The sequence below is a fragment of the Chionomys nivalis genome, chromosome 5 (genome assembly GCF_950005125.1).
Source record: "Chionomys nivalis chromosome 5, mChiNiv1.1, whole genome shotgun sequence".
Classification (NCBI taxonomy): Eukaryota; Metazoa; Chordata; class Mammalia; order Rodentia; family Cricetidae; genus Chionomys; species Chionomys nivalis.
Window position 1 is genome coordinate 54001926 of NC_080090.1, and position 12894 is coordinate 54014819.

At 49.5% G+C, this 12894-nt stretch overlaps 1 protein-coding gene across 1 annotated transcript in view; it reads left to right on the top strand.

Annotated features, from left to right (window-relative positions):
• Nucleotides 1–611: 611 nt before the first annotated feature.
• Uck2 (uridine-cytidine kinase 2) overlaps nucleotides 612–12894 on the top strand; it is a 64448-nt gene continuing 52165 nt past the window's right edge. Inside the window, exon 1 of the mRNA XM_057770514.1 lies at nucleotides 612–1019. Within this exon, the coding sequence (XP_057626497.1) occupies nucleotides 921–1019 (99 nt within the window). The 5' untranslated portion in view covers nucleotides 612–920. The remainder of the gene's footprint in view (nucleotides 1020–12894) is intronic.

Genomic DNA, 12894 nt, shown 5'->3' on the forward strand with positions numbered 1-12894 from the left:
TCGATGAATCGAAATGACTTTATGTTTCTATTTTCATTAACCCTAGCTTCACAGGAATGTCAGTAACGGGATTCCAGGATGCTGCGGTGTGGAAGGGCACTGATTATCCAGGAGGGGGAACTGTCCTCGAGTCACCCTTCATTTGGGGTGTCACATGAGGACAGACCTAGTAAAGAAAATGGCACTTGGGGGTTTCCAAGACAGGAAATCTCTAAAGTCAAGCGGCTGACAAACTATTTTGGCATACAGGGCGTGAGAAGGGAGTCCCACTAAAAACACAAGTTTTAGTGTGGATAAAGGGTCCAGGCATTAACTGTGCTCCAGCTCCATCTTCCCAGACTTTCCCAGCTTTGCGTCTCAAACCTGAGGCACTTCCTCCATTCTCGGCAGCCTCTTCTGGCTTTTGATCTCTTTTGAAATAGGAGGTAGACAGGCGCATTAAAACGCTGACCCAGCCAGTTTCTTCTCCCGGGCTCCGGCTCCGTCCGGGAAAGGGTTAATCCGGCGGGTGGGGAGGGGAGTGGCGCTCACACCTTTCCCAGAGACCTCGGGCGGCGGCTGCGGTGGCGGGGCCCGGGCGGGGCGGAGGCTGGGGCCAGACTCCTGGCGAATAGCAGCTCGCAGCCGGCCCGGATTGGAGCAGCCTCATCACGCTGACCTCTGCCTGGGATGTAAACCCCACGGGCCGCCACGGGCACAGGAGAGCTCTCGGCACCTCCGGGAAAGCCGTCTCGGCCTCCCCTTCTCACCCCCTCCCCCGCTCCAGCCGCGGCCGGCCGGCCCAGCCTCAACCTCGGCGGCGGCGGCGACGACCAGCGGCGGCGGCGGCGGCGGCGAAGACGCTGAGCGAGCCGGGTCGGTCGCGGGCGGGGAGCGTGCGTCGCTTCGCACAGGCTGCGAGAGGAGGGGCGGCGCGAGTCATGGCCGGGGACAGCGAGCAGACCCTGCAGAACCACCAGCAGCCCAACGGCGGCGAGCCCTTCCTGATCGGCGTGAGCGGGGGCACGGCCAGCGGCAAGGTAAGGGGTCCGCGCGCCCTACCCGCTCGGCGGGCGGCACATGTGGCCGGCGCCCGCGGGCCGTGGCAGTTGCAGTCTGCCACCGCGTGGCCCGCGCGCTCCTCGCTCCCGGACGCCGCGCTCAGGCGCCGCCAGCCTCGCGCAGGCTCCAGGCGCGGCGTTGGGGATCGGCGGGGTACTGGGACGATTGAGGGTCCCGGGTGTGGGTGTCCCCACTACCTTCCCCGCAGGGTTGGTGCGCTCTCTCGCCCGTTCCCCGTGGCGGCTGGGACTCGTGGTCAGGGTCCTGTGGGGGAGGGGCGAAAAGCGGATGCTTATTGTTTTGCTAGTCGGGGGATGAGGATGGGGCTTTTGGGGAGCCCCCCGTGCGCTCCTCCGCCCGGGTCTGGCCCTGACCGGCCGCCCAAACCCATGGGCTGCGGGGCTGCGAGGGTGGCGGGGATGCGCGAGGTGGCGCGCCGGCTACCGGGAGTCCACCTAGGGGGTGCAGAGCTTTCCGGGAGGGAGCCAAGCTCGGTGGGCGCTGTCGCGGATGGGATGACAGCGGGGGTTGCTGTCTTTTACAGTTGGAAGAGAAAACGGGATCAGTCTTAGTGAGAAAGTTGTACTGGTTCCGTGCTCTCCGGCGTCCGGGTCGCTCTCTTTCTTTCCTTGGACCCCAGGGAAGGGGCTACCGAGTCTGACTTTCCGAGGGACACCCCCCCATTCTTTTTTTTCCCCAGCAGTGACAGGTATCTTGGCTTCACCACGGGTCTTTTCTGCAGGTGGAGAAGGGTGGAGCCCTCCCAGATGGTTCTTTCTTTACCCCCCCTCGCTGCCTTTTCAGACGTGGCTGCTGGCTCGCCTTCCGTTTAACAGCCTCCAAGTTCAGTGGGCGCTCAGGCTCCACGAGGGGCGCCGGGGAGTGGGGGAGCTGGACGCCGCCGCGTGCTGGGGGAGCTGGTGAGGCGGGATGGTGAGTCCCCAGGCTGGAGAGCGCGGAGCAGGAAGGCTGGGTGGCGCCATGAGACGCGCGCCACGCGCCACGAGGTTTTTTGCTTCCAGCCCTTTTCTCCTTGGCCCCTCCTCCATTTTGATTTTTTTGTATTTTCCCTTCAGGTCTGGAGTACTTTAGGCCAGTAGCCCCGACTCAGCGTTGTATCCTGTAGAACTCCGATATCTATTAAGTTTAAGTCTGCTTTAGCTTCCATGGCTAGCACGCTGCAATGCTGTTTGGGTCCTTGAATTAGGTTATTTTCTCTTTGCCTTATAACATGTTAAGTTTAAAAATATGTTCTTCACTAGTGCGTCTAGGAATGCTAGGCAAAAGCCGGATGCCAGTCCTATCAGGACTCTTTATTGGCTCGTTTTGGAATTAGCACTGCCACCCTGTTCTCTTCCCAGTGTTCCTGCCTTTTCTAATTCCTGGCTGTGTTTCCAGAGCGACGCCTGGGGTGAAGTTGGGGGTCGCATGTTAGCCTCAAGTCCAGTTCTCTTAGTGGGGAAGAGACTTTAAACTTGCAGATGAACGGAACATTTAGAAACAATGACCTTGGTCATCCCCTAAATAATTCAGTCCTCACAGAGGCCGAAATGTGACACACTGAGAAGGCGAAAACATTCTTCTTCAGTGTTACTATTAAACGGCGTTCACAGTTGATATTAAGGATGGGTTTGAAGGGTCACCTAGATCGCTGGAATGGGAGGGGCAGTTAGCCACTGTGGGAGTAGCCAGTTTCCTCATCAAGGAAGAGGAGGGAACTCCCAACCAAAGAAGGGTCTCTTGGTGCAGTTTTCAAAATGAACATCTTGGGCATGTGATGGCTTGTTATGGTTAAAGAATTGTGTGTGTGTATGTGTGTGTGTGTGTGTGTGTGTTTTAAGACAGTGTCTCCTGGTTGCCTTGGAACTCTTTATGTAGATAGACTAGTCTGGTCTCCCTCTGGGAGATCCACCTGCCTCTGCCTCTTTAGTACTGGGATTAAAGGTGCGGGCCACTACACCAGACAGTGTGTATTAATTTTTTTTTTTTTAAATCCACTTGCCTGTGGTACCAGATGGAGTATGACGCCAGCCTGGACAACTTAACACTGTCTCAGAACGTTAAAAGAGCATCGGACTTCTAAAAAATTTCATGTGTGGTCAGTTTGTTGTAATTATCTCATAATTATTCCAGTCCTTAAGCGTTTTTCCACTAAAGATTTTGGAAGTTTCCTTCTTTCCAACTTCCTTTTTGTTTTTGAAGTCAACATGAACAAACTGGATCTCCTTTGGGAGTCTCAAACCTGGTGCAGTAGGGGCTAGAAACAAGGCAGGTTGATACCCTATGTTCTGGTGAAAGGAAACTGGAAAAAACAAAGGCTTTGAGATAAGTAATTTACAAGGAACTTCAGAGCCTCTAGAGGCCAACAGTCTACCTGTTTTAAAATTTGTGCAGAGAGGAGAGGAATGAGGCCGAGCGAATCATGTATGCCCATCACAGAGTTAGTGGCAGAGCTGGGACTAGAGTGTCGGTGCTGAGACACGGAGCCGTAGCACAGCTTCACGCTGTCAAATACAACAGGGAATGTATGGAGCTAGCAAAGGGCGGTACCTCTCAATACCTCTCAGCCCTATCCTATATGGATCCTGATCTCCCTTTCCGGTCTCTTCCTAAAGAGAAGACCACTCTGCTCTTTGGAGGCCTTTTCCTATGCCCTCTCCCGCCTTGTCTCGATGTTGAGGCTCTCCAGAGTGCAAATATTTTATCTCAGTCTAAATTATTTTGGTCGTAGAAGACAAATAGTGATTGCAGTTCATGTATTTAATTTTATTTATATATTTGAGAAAGGGTCTTTGTTTGTAGTTCAGCAGGCATTGAATGCGCTCTGGTCCAGGCTGGACATCTTCCCGCCTCTATCTTCCAAGCGCTAGGATTACATAATGTTCTGACACTCTGCTCTGTGACACTTTCTGAGATTTGTTTTATAGATGAAGAGGAATGAGAAATTTAAACTTTTCTGGGCAGACATTGTCAGGTCATTTTAAAATTTCCCATTGGTGGTGGTGGGGGGCTACAGAGATGGCTCAGCAGCTAAGGGTGCGTGCTGGCTGCTCTTGCAGATGAACTGGGGTTTGACTTCTAGCGCCCAGTACTAGGAGATCTGATACCAACTTCTGGCCTCTGCACGCACAGGGCATGCATGTGGCACACAGACAGACAGGCAAAAACATTCATACACTTAACTTAATCTGGGTGTGGTGGTGCGTACCCTTTGACCTGGCATTTGGGAGGCAGAGGCTGGTGGATCTGTGCGTTCGAGGGCTGTGAGGGCCTACCTCAAAAAAGCAAAATTAAGAAAAAAATTAAAATGCCTTGGGGGATGTGACTCCATGTTAGAACTCTTGCCTACTATGCGTAAGATCCTGAGCTTGATCCCCTGAACCTCAAAAGCGTGAAGCCAGTCAGTGTAATGGATGAGAACATTTTTCTGACCATTATCAAAAGCCAGACCTTTATTTCCTCCTAAGCAATGGGTTCAGGTGAATAGCAAGAAATACCATTGGAAGGAGAGGCAGAAACAAAACCGCTAAGTCCCGCCAGCCCTCCTGTCCAGGCCTGTACACATTTATCACTAGGTACAGTTCCCTTCCTGTGGATCTGCTCCCTGTCACACCATCTCAGGTGGTCTTCCTTGTGTTGTTACCTCTTGCTGTCACTCTCCTTTCCACACACCTTGTTGTTTCCCACGGTTGAGACAGAGTACAGGTCAGAAACTCAATAGAGGCCCTCGGATGTGGTCCTGGCCCATGTATTTTGCACGTCTCACTAAACGGCTTTCACTGATGCTGTTGCTCATGTCTTCTCTATAGGTGCTTTAGACAGGTGCCTTTCTAGAAGAGACAGAAGTCTTGACTTGGGGACACAGGTGGGGCTGGGATCCAGTTCTTCGGTGCTTTTCTGCAAGCTGTGACCACCCCTCGAAGGTATTTTTGGGGAGGCTGGGCTGTGAGTAATACCGGACAAGCGGTCTCCATTGAGGTGTGGGCCGATTGCTTGGCTCAGCTTGCCTGTGAGTCAGCATCTGCTTTTGGACTGCTTCAGAAGGCTGTGGGGCCGTGTCATCGTCGCTGCTTCTGCTACCCCATTCCTGGAACCTCAGCTGCTCCGCTTCTACTCTTTCTGGGTGCGGGCTTTGTCCCCCTGGGCTGTTTCTTTGAGCAGGCACTGTGTGTTTTCTGTCGCCCCAAATTGCTGCCTTGGTCTTGGTAAGGCTCTAGTGCCCGCTGCCAGCCTCATGCTCTGACAGTCACTGCCACTAGGAGTTCCATGCCTTTTCCTCCAGGGAGGTCCTCACTTCTGCTGCTCCTCTTCACATTCTTCCATTTAGTTCAGTGCACGCATCCAGCGTGTGGAGTGAAGAAGCCTGCTCCAGCATCTCCTCTTCCCGGCTGCCTTCCTTCCCTCAGGAAGCCCTTCCTTTATTTGACCGAGTGTCTTTGAAATGTTCTTTCTGTGGCTCACCCCGTGCTCATCTAACTCCATCTTGGTATATAGGGTGTACTTAGGTCTTGGGTAGAATCTTGTTTTAAATTTTAAAAGTGATTCTTTTATTGTGTGCTGGTAGCTAGCCTGCTCGTGTGTACAGACGTGGCGGATGGAGGGAACCAACTCCTGTGAGTTAGTTCTCAGAGTTAGCCTTTATCAGCCGCCGTGATGCAGACAGCTTGCCTTTGGGAAGTCCACTGAAAGTGTGAGATGTGACTTCTTGCTGGTGGGGTCTGTGATGGGTGAATCTGTTCAAGATCTTTTAGGGTGTCTCAGTTTTTTAAATCTCTTAATCCCAGCACTCGGGAGGCAGAGGCAGGCGGATCTCTGTGAGTTCGAGACCAGCCTGGTCTACAAGAGCTAGCTCCAGGACAGGCTCCAAAACCACAGAGAAACCCTGTCTCGAGAAACCAAAAAAAAAAAAAAAAAAAATGTCTGAGGGTGTACTTATAGTTAGTGTATTATACTTTTCTTGCCCTTTAAATCATTTTTATCAGCTTTATCATTAGTTCATCAAATTTAATTATATATGTGTAAATTAAGTGTGCCCCATGTTTTTATGAACTGACAGAATAGGAATTATGAAACGATGGAATTGGTGTGAAGACATTCAGAAATGTTTCTTTAGTGTAGAGAGCCTTTGGTTCTTTTCTTTTTTTCCTATAGACAGCTTCTTCATGTAGCTCTGGCGTAAGGGAACTCATTCTGTAGACCAGGCTGACCTTGAATTCACAGAGATTCGCCAGCCTCTGCCTCCTGAGTGCTGGGATTAAAGGCGTGTGCCACCATCACCTGGCACTTTTGATTCTTATTAAAATATTTGTAATTGAAACCGGGCGGTAGTGGTGCACGCCTTTAATCCCAGCACTTGGGAGGCAGAGGCAGGTGGATCTCTGTGAGTTCGAGGCCAGCCTGGTCTACAAGAGCTGGTTGGTTCCAGGACAGGAACCAAAGCTACAGAGAAACCCTGTCTTGGGGAAAAAAAAAAAAGGTGATTGATGTGTGTCTGGTACTGTGAGATGCCTCAGTGGGTAATGTTTGACAAACAGAACCCACATGGTAGAAGAGAACTGACTCCCAAAAGGTGTCTTCTGACCTTCACATGTACACAGTAACTTGTTTACATGTTTTATACACACACACACACTTTTTTTGAGACAAGGCTGGGATTAAAGGTGTGCACCATCATTGCAAGGTCTTTCAAAAATACCTGAATATTAGGTGAAACTGAGTAAGTTATTTTATTCTAATTTGAGTGAGTACAGGTATGCTAATGTCATGCACGGCCTGTATGTAGAGGTAGAAGATGACATTCTTGGGAATCAGTGTTCACCTTCCACCAGCTGTGATCTGGGGATTGAGCTTAAGTCCTCAAGCTTTCTACCTGCTGAGCCATCTTCTTGGTCTCCTGTCTGTCTACCTACCTATCATCTACCTGCCTGCCTATGTCTGTCTGTCTACCTACCTACCTACCTACCTACCTATCATCTACCTGCCTGCCTATATCTGTCTGTCTGTCTGTCTATCATCTGTTTGAGTTAGAGGCTCATGTATTCCAGGCTGGCTTAGCTAGGACTAGCTGTGTGGCTGAGGATGACATTAAACTTAGGATCCTCCCTCCAGCTCCTGGGTGCTGGCCTTACAGGCTGTACCACCATACTCTCACGTTTTATGTGGTGCTGGGATAGAACCCAGGGCTTGGTGCATACTATGCAAGCGCTCTATATCCCTAGGCCAAATCATGTTTAATGTTCAGTGATTCTTAGGTAGGTGACTTGGTGACATTAATTTAGAAGTTGAGTATTTGGATCTATTCAGTGTTTTGAATATTGACTTAATGTCTGTCATTAACTCTGCAGACATCCAAGTCAAAGAAAGTCCTTTTAACAATGGGAGGCATGCGGGGAAGTCAGAGGACAGCTTTTCCCTATTCCATTGTGGGTCCTGGGCATTGAATTCAGGCCTTTGCAGCAAGTGTTTTGACCAAATGAATTTTGATGGCCCCCCTTTTTTTTCCTCCCCCGAGACAGGGTTTCACTGTGTAGTTGTGCTGTCCTGGGCTCATTCTGTTGACCGACCAGGCTGGCCTTGAACCCAGAGAACCTCTTGCCTCTGAATGAGATTAGAAGCTTGCACGCATTACTACACACAGCCACAACCAGTTTTTTTTTTTTTTTTAAGATTTATTTACTATGTTAAGTGTTTTCCCTGCATGTATGCCTGCTTGCCAGGAGAGGGTATCAAGATCTCATTACAGATGGTTGTGAGCTATCGTGTGGTTGCTGGGAATTGAACTCAGGACCTCTGGAAGAGTAGTGCTCTGAGCCATCTCTCCACCTCCCCCTCCACTCCCCCCCCCTACATTTTTTTGTTTGTTTGTTTTTGTTTAAAGGAAAAGTTCACAAGGGGCTGTAAATGGCTCTGTTGTGTGGGTCGGTTTCCCCAGGATGTATTTTCCCTAGCCAGAGGTGATAGCTCAGTTATCTGGTTCTAATTGCCCTAACAGTTGACTGATTGTATAACCTTGAGTGTTTGCTCCTGACCCGCCTGCTTGAAAGTGTGTGTGACTGCTCCTCCTCTCTTGGGTGTGTGACTGAAGAATGCGCAGCTTTGCCTGGTTACTTCTTCAGTTTGGGTGTTGCTGTGGTTGAACACAGACCTAAGCCGAGCATGCACTCCCACCGAACTACCCTCCAGCCCCCAGACCCTGTTTCAGCATCTCGACCCTGTTTGCCTTGGCTGTGGCTGGAAGATGTGGGCAGTGCTGTTCACGCTTGTGTGTTCCCTTGGGGAGGGGTCCCTTGTCTGGAAGGGGCTGCTGGCATATCCAAGTCATGTGGCTTAGAGTGGATGTACTTGCTTGACGTCTTAGAAAACTGATACAAGCTGGAGAGTGACTTGGAGGTTCCCCAAGTCGTCCGTATTGTTTAAGTGAAGGGTTACTGATAGGAACTGGATCTTCAGCCCAAGAGATTCTGACAAGAGAAGTCCAAACAATTATCTTCTAGGAAAAGGTAGACCTGTCTTGCTTGGAGAAAACTCACCTGCTGTAGTCAGTTTGGGGGCCTCAGCAGGTGCCTTTTATAATGGGGATAGGAACTGGGCCCTGCTGAGCAGTTACGCTGTGGGAGAACTGGTGGGATTGTTTATTTTTTTGTGTTTTTTTTCTTTTTCTCCTACACAAATACTCACCATCTCCCCTCCCCACCCCTTATCCCTAAGATAGGGTTTCTCTGTGTAGCCTTGGTTGTCAGGAACTCTCTCTGTAGACAGGCTGGCCTCGAACTCACAGAGGTCCGCTGCTTCTGGGATATATGCAGATCATATGCAGGGATGCAAAGATGTCTTCAGAGGGTGTCACATTGCCTGGAGCTGTGTAGGTGCTGGGAATGAAACCCTGCACCCCTCTCTGCAGTAAGCAATTGCTGAGCCCTCCAGCCCCAAGATCACAAATCTATTAGAAGAGAAAACACTACGTGTTCACAGTTGACACTGGTTTTGTGCTCCTTTCAACAAAAAAGGACATTTTAAATAGCAGTGTCTAGGATCTTCACAGAAGTTTATAATATATATATATATATATATATATATATATAATTATATATCATCTGTCCTGAAGGAATGGTGATCATCCAAAGGAGACAATACAGAATGACATACAGCTTTATGTGGTGTGTTTTTAAAGTCTCTCTGGTCCAGTGAAGGCATGCCTGGTTCTCCAGAAACACCCCAAACTTAGCAGATAAAAGGCTATCAGTTTCAGCCTGGCATAGTGGTGCACACCTATATTTATTTATTGGTTATTCAAGACAGGGTTTCCCAGTAGCTTTGGAACCAGTCCTGGAACTTGCTCTGTAGATCAGGCTGGCCTTGTACTCAGAGACCCACCTGCCTCTGCCTCCCCAGTGCTGGGGGGGGGGTCACTGTCTGACCTATTTATTTATTTGTTAGTTTATTGGCAAGTGCCACCATTGCCTGGTTTATATATTTATTTATTGGTGGTGTACACCTTTAATCCCATCTCTAGGGAGGCAGAAGCAGGTGGATTTCTATGAGTTCGAGGCCAGCTTGGTCTACCTAGTGAGTTTCATGACAGCCAGAACTGTATAACAGACCCTGTCTCAGCAACCCTCCTCCCGCAGTGAATGAATGAATGAATGAATCAATCAATCAATCAATCAGTAAAAGGCTTGTGATAGTGTTGGTAATGAGTACTTCTCTCTAGGAGTCAGAACTCAGGGTTGGAACTTGGGCTGCAGGTAGCCTACAACATCTATGTGGCTCACATGTCCACCCCTGCTAACAGTGTGTGGGGAGCCGGATATGATGGTTTTCTCAGAAGAGATCTTGTGCTTCTTTTGTAGATTGTCTGCGGGGACTTTGGAATTCTCCAGATGTCCCATTTTGGGACGGAGACTGGTTCTGGAGCCTTGCTGTATCTGGTGGCTTATTGATTGTTCTCAGGTCAACGTGCCGTTTGATTAGCTTGTGGCTGCAGTTCCCCACACCTCTCTCGTGGGGAAAGCAAACATTTGAGAGCCGAACAATATGGAACAATATACCCTATTTGAATGGGGGAGGCTTTTGGACACTGCTCTGGAGGAAGTGCCAGCCACAGGACCTTCCCTGTCTGAAGCCCCAAGACACACTGGAGCTGGGGTGACCTTTGCCTCCTGAGTGAATGCAGGGGAGACTTGTGTTTCACACACATTGTTCCCCGGGGATTGCTTGTTGGTGCAGCAGGGCAGTGTGAGATTTGAGGTCTTTCATTGAAGGAGGGAAGGTTTATGGTGTCTCAGAATCAGATAGTGTGGAGACCCCTCAGGTTCCTTGCACAAAGGTTTTCAGGTGAGGTTGGTGCTCCTGACTTCTTTCCTTCCTGGCCTGGCCTGACCCATTCTAATCTGTTTCTTCTGAACCCATCCCTGCATCTGTGAAGAGGAGATAAGGTCTCAGTTGTTCGGAATAAGTGAGAAAACCATGTCCGAACTGGGGTCAGCCCCCCCCCCCCCCAATTCACATTCTAGAGGATGTGCACTGTTGGAATAGCCTCTTTGATCGGTCTGCTTTGTTGAAAGCATTCCCAGTGTTTGTTTAGTTGGGGAATACTTTTAATGATGTGTTTGTTGACCTATGTTCACATCGTTGAATGGCCAAGCCCAGCAACCTTGCTGTTTTGATGTGAAAACACTTAAAATCTAAACTAAGGGGCACGGCCTGGGGTGCCTGGAGTGGGGTGCAGAGTGCAAGGAGGTTCTTCTAGTTACAGCCTTGTAACTCACTGTTGTGATGTTCACGATGTTCATAACTTAGGGCACTTGCCCATCTCTATTGGTCAGGCGCAGAGAGAGCTAGCCGTCGAGCATCTTCCAGAGTGGACTTCTCTCCCCGTCTCCTTCCTTCAATCTCTCTCCCTTCCTCCTTCCTTTTTCTCTTCCCTCCTTCTTCACGTCTCATGTATCCCAAGCTGACTTTGAACTTGCTATGTAGCCCAGGATGACCTGGGCTCCTGATCCTCTTGCCTCCCTCCCCTCATTGACACCGTAGCAGTAACTTTTCTATTGTGATAAAACCCCATGGCCAAGGCAGTTTATAGGTTTGTCTGGCCTTATAGTCCCAGAGGGTGAGTGGCCATAAGGGATGGCAAAGACAGCATGACAAGGCACGCAGTAGATATGGCAGCTGGAGCTGGCAGCTGAGAACTGAGCTCCTCTCTCAGGCCAAAAGCAGAAGTAGAGAGCTAACTGGGAATGGTGTCTGGCATTGCAACCTCAAAGCCCGGCCCTAGTGGCTGTACTTCCTCAGCAAGACCGCCCATACTTCTTGACTGCTCAAAGAGCACCACCAAGTATTCAGATGTTAGACTGGAGGTGGGGGGGGTGACAACGACATTTTAGTCCAGGCCACCACAGCCATCTTAGCTGCTTTGTACAGTGCTGGGGATGTACCCCAGGGCTTCGTGGATTCTTTGCTATATGCCTTGGGTGGGCCTTTTAAAATTTGATTTAGTTACTTTTATTATTTTGGTGCAAAGTCTTACTATGTAGCCCAGGTCAACTCCACCTCCCAAGTGCTGGGATTACAGGCATGCATCATCATGCCGCAGAGGCATCTTTCAAACACATTTCTAACAACTTCAGATTGGAAACTGTGAACATTTTATTGCCTGTGAGTGTGAGTGCTTGCGTAGAGAGGGCAGAGAACTATTGCGGAATTGCTTCTGCTCCTTTTTTTTTGGTTTTTCGAGACAGGGTTTCTCTCTGTAGCTTTGGTGCCCGTCCCGGAACTAGCTTTTGTAGACCAGGCTGACCTCGAACTCCCAGAGATCCGCCTGGCTTCTGCTCCTTTACTTTCACGTGGGGTCCAAGCATTAAGTTGAATTAGGCTTTTGTGGCAAACGCTTTTACCCCCTGAGCTGTTGTCCCTAGCAACTTGAATTAAATGAGTAGTTAGGAGAAGACAAAGTTTAACATTCTCTTTAAAAGTTATTTTAATTAGAAACAGAACAACACAGTATACCTGCTTACAGGTTTGATAAATGTAAATTACCACAAACTGAACCCACCCGTGTTAAGTACCAGCCAGTCATCAACAGCCCCTCAGCACCCCCCCCCACGCCCTAGTCACTACCACTTCTGTGAATGATTTCTTGAATCCCCCTCCCCACCAGGAGCAGTGTTTAACTGCTGCAGTCTACAGAGGTCTGTGTAACTCAGACACTAAAGTGTTCCTACATACAGGAAAGGCACAGATACCAAGTCAGGTTAATAGCACTGGCTGCTCTTCCAGGGAACCCATGCTTAGTTCCCAGTGCACACGGTGACTAACACCCATGTGTAACTCTAGTTCCAGGCATGCTTGCGCACCTTTCATATCTCTAAGAACATCAGTTACGCACGTGGTGTGCGTTCAAGCAGGCGAGACACTTAAATGTCAAATGCACATAAAAAATAAAAAAGTGAAAATTAAATAGGTTTTTGAGACAGGGTCTTACTGTGTCCCGGAACTCTCTGTAGGCCAGGCTGGCTTCAGATTCAGAGATTCGCCTGCCTCTGCTGCCTGAGTGCTGGGATTTAAGGTGTGTGCTGCCATGCCCAGCTTGATATTTGTCTCTTTATAGGAAGAAAGTTTCCATGCGTGAACGTGGTGTGAGCATGTTGTGAGCCAGGTGTGGTGGTTCACATCACCTGTAGTCCTCGTACTGTTTATGTGGAGACATGGCTGTGAGGGCTAAGCCTTGGCATATATGGCAAGAACATGCTGCAAACAACAAAACCACAATGGCTCCGTGAAGCTTTCGCTCCTTCATACTCCTAAAGGGAGAGGGCGCTTCTTCCTCAGCCAGGTGCTCTTCATTTGACAAATATA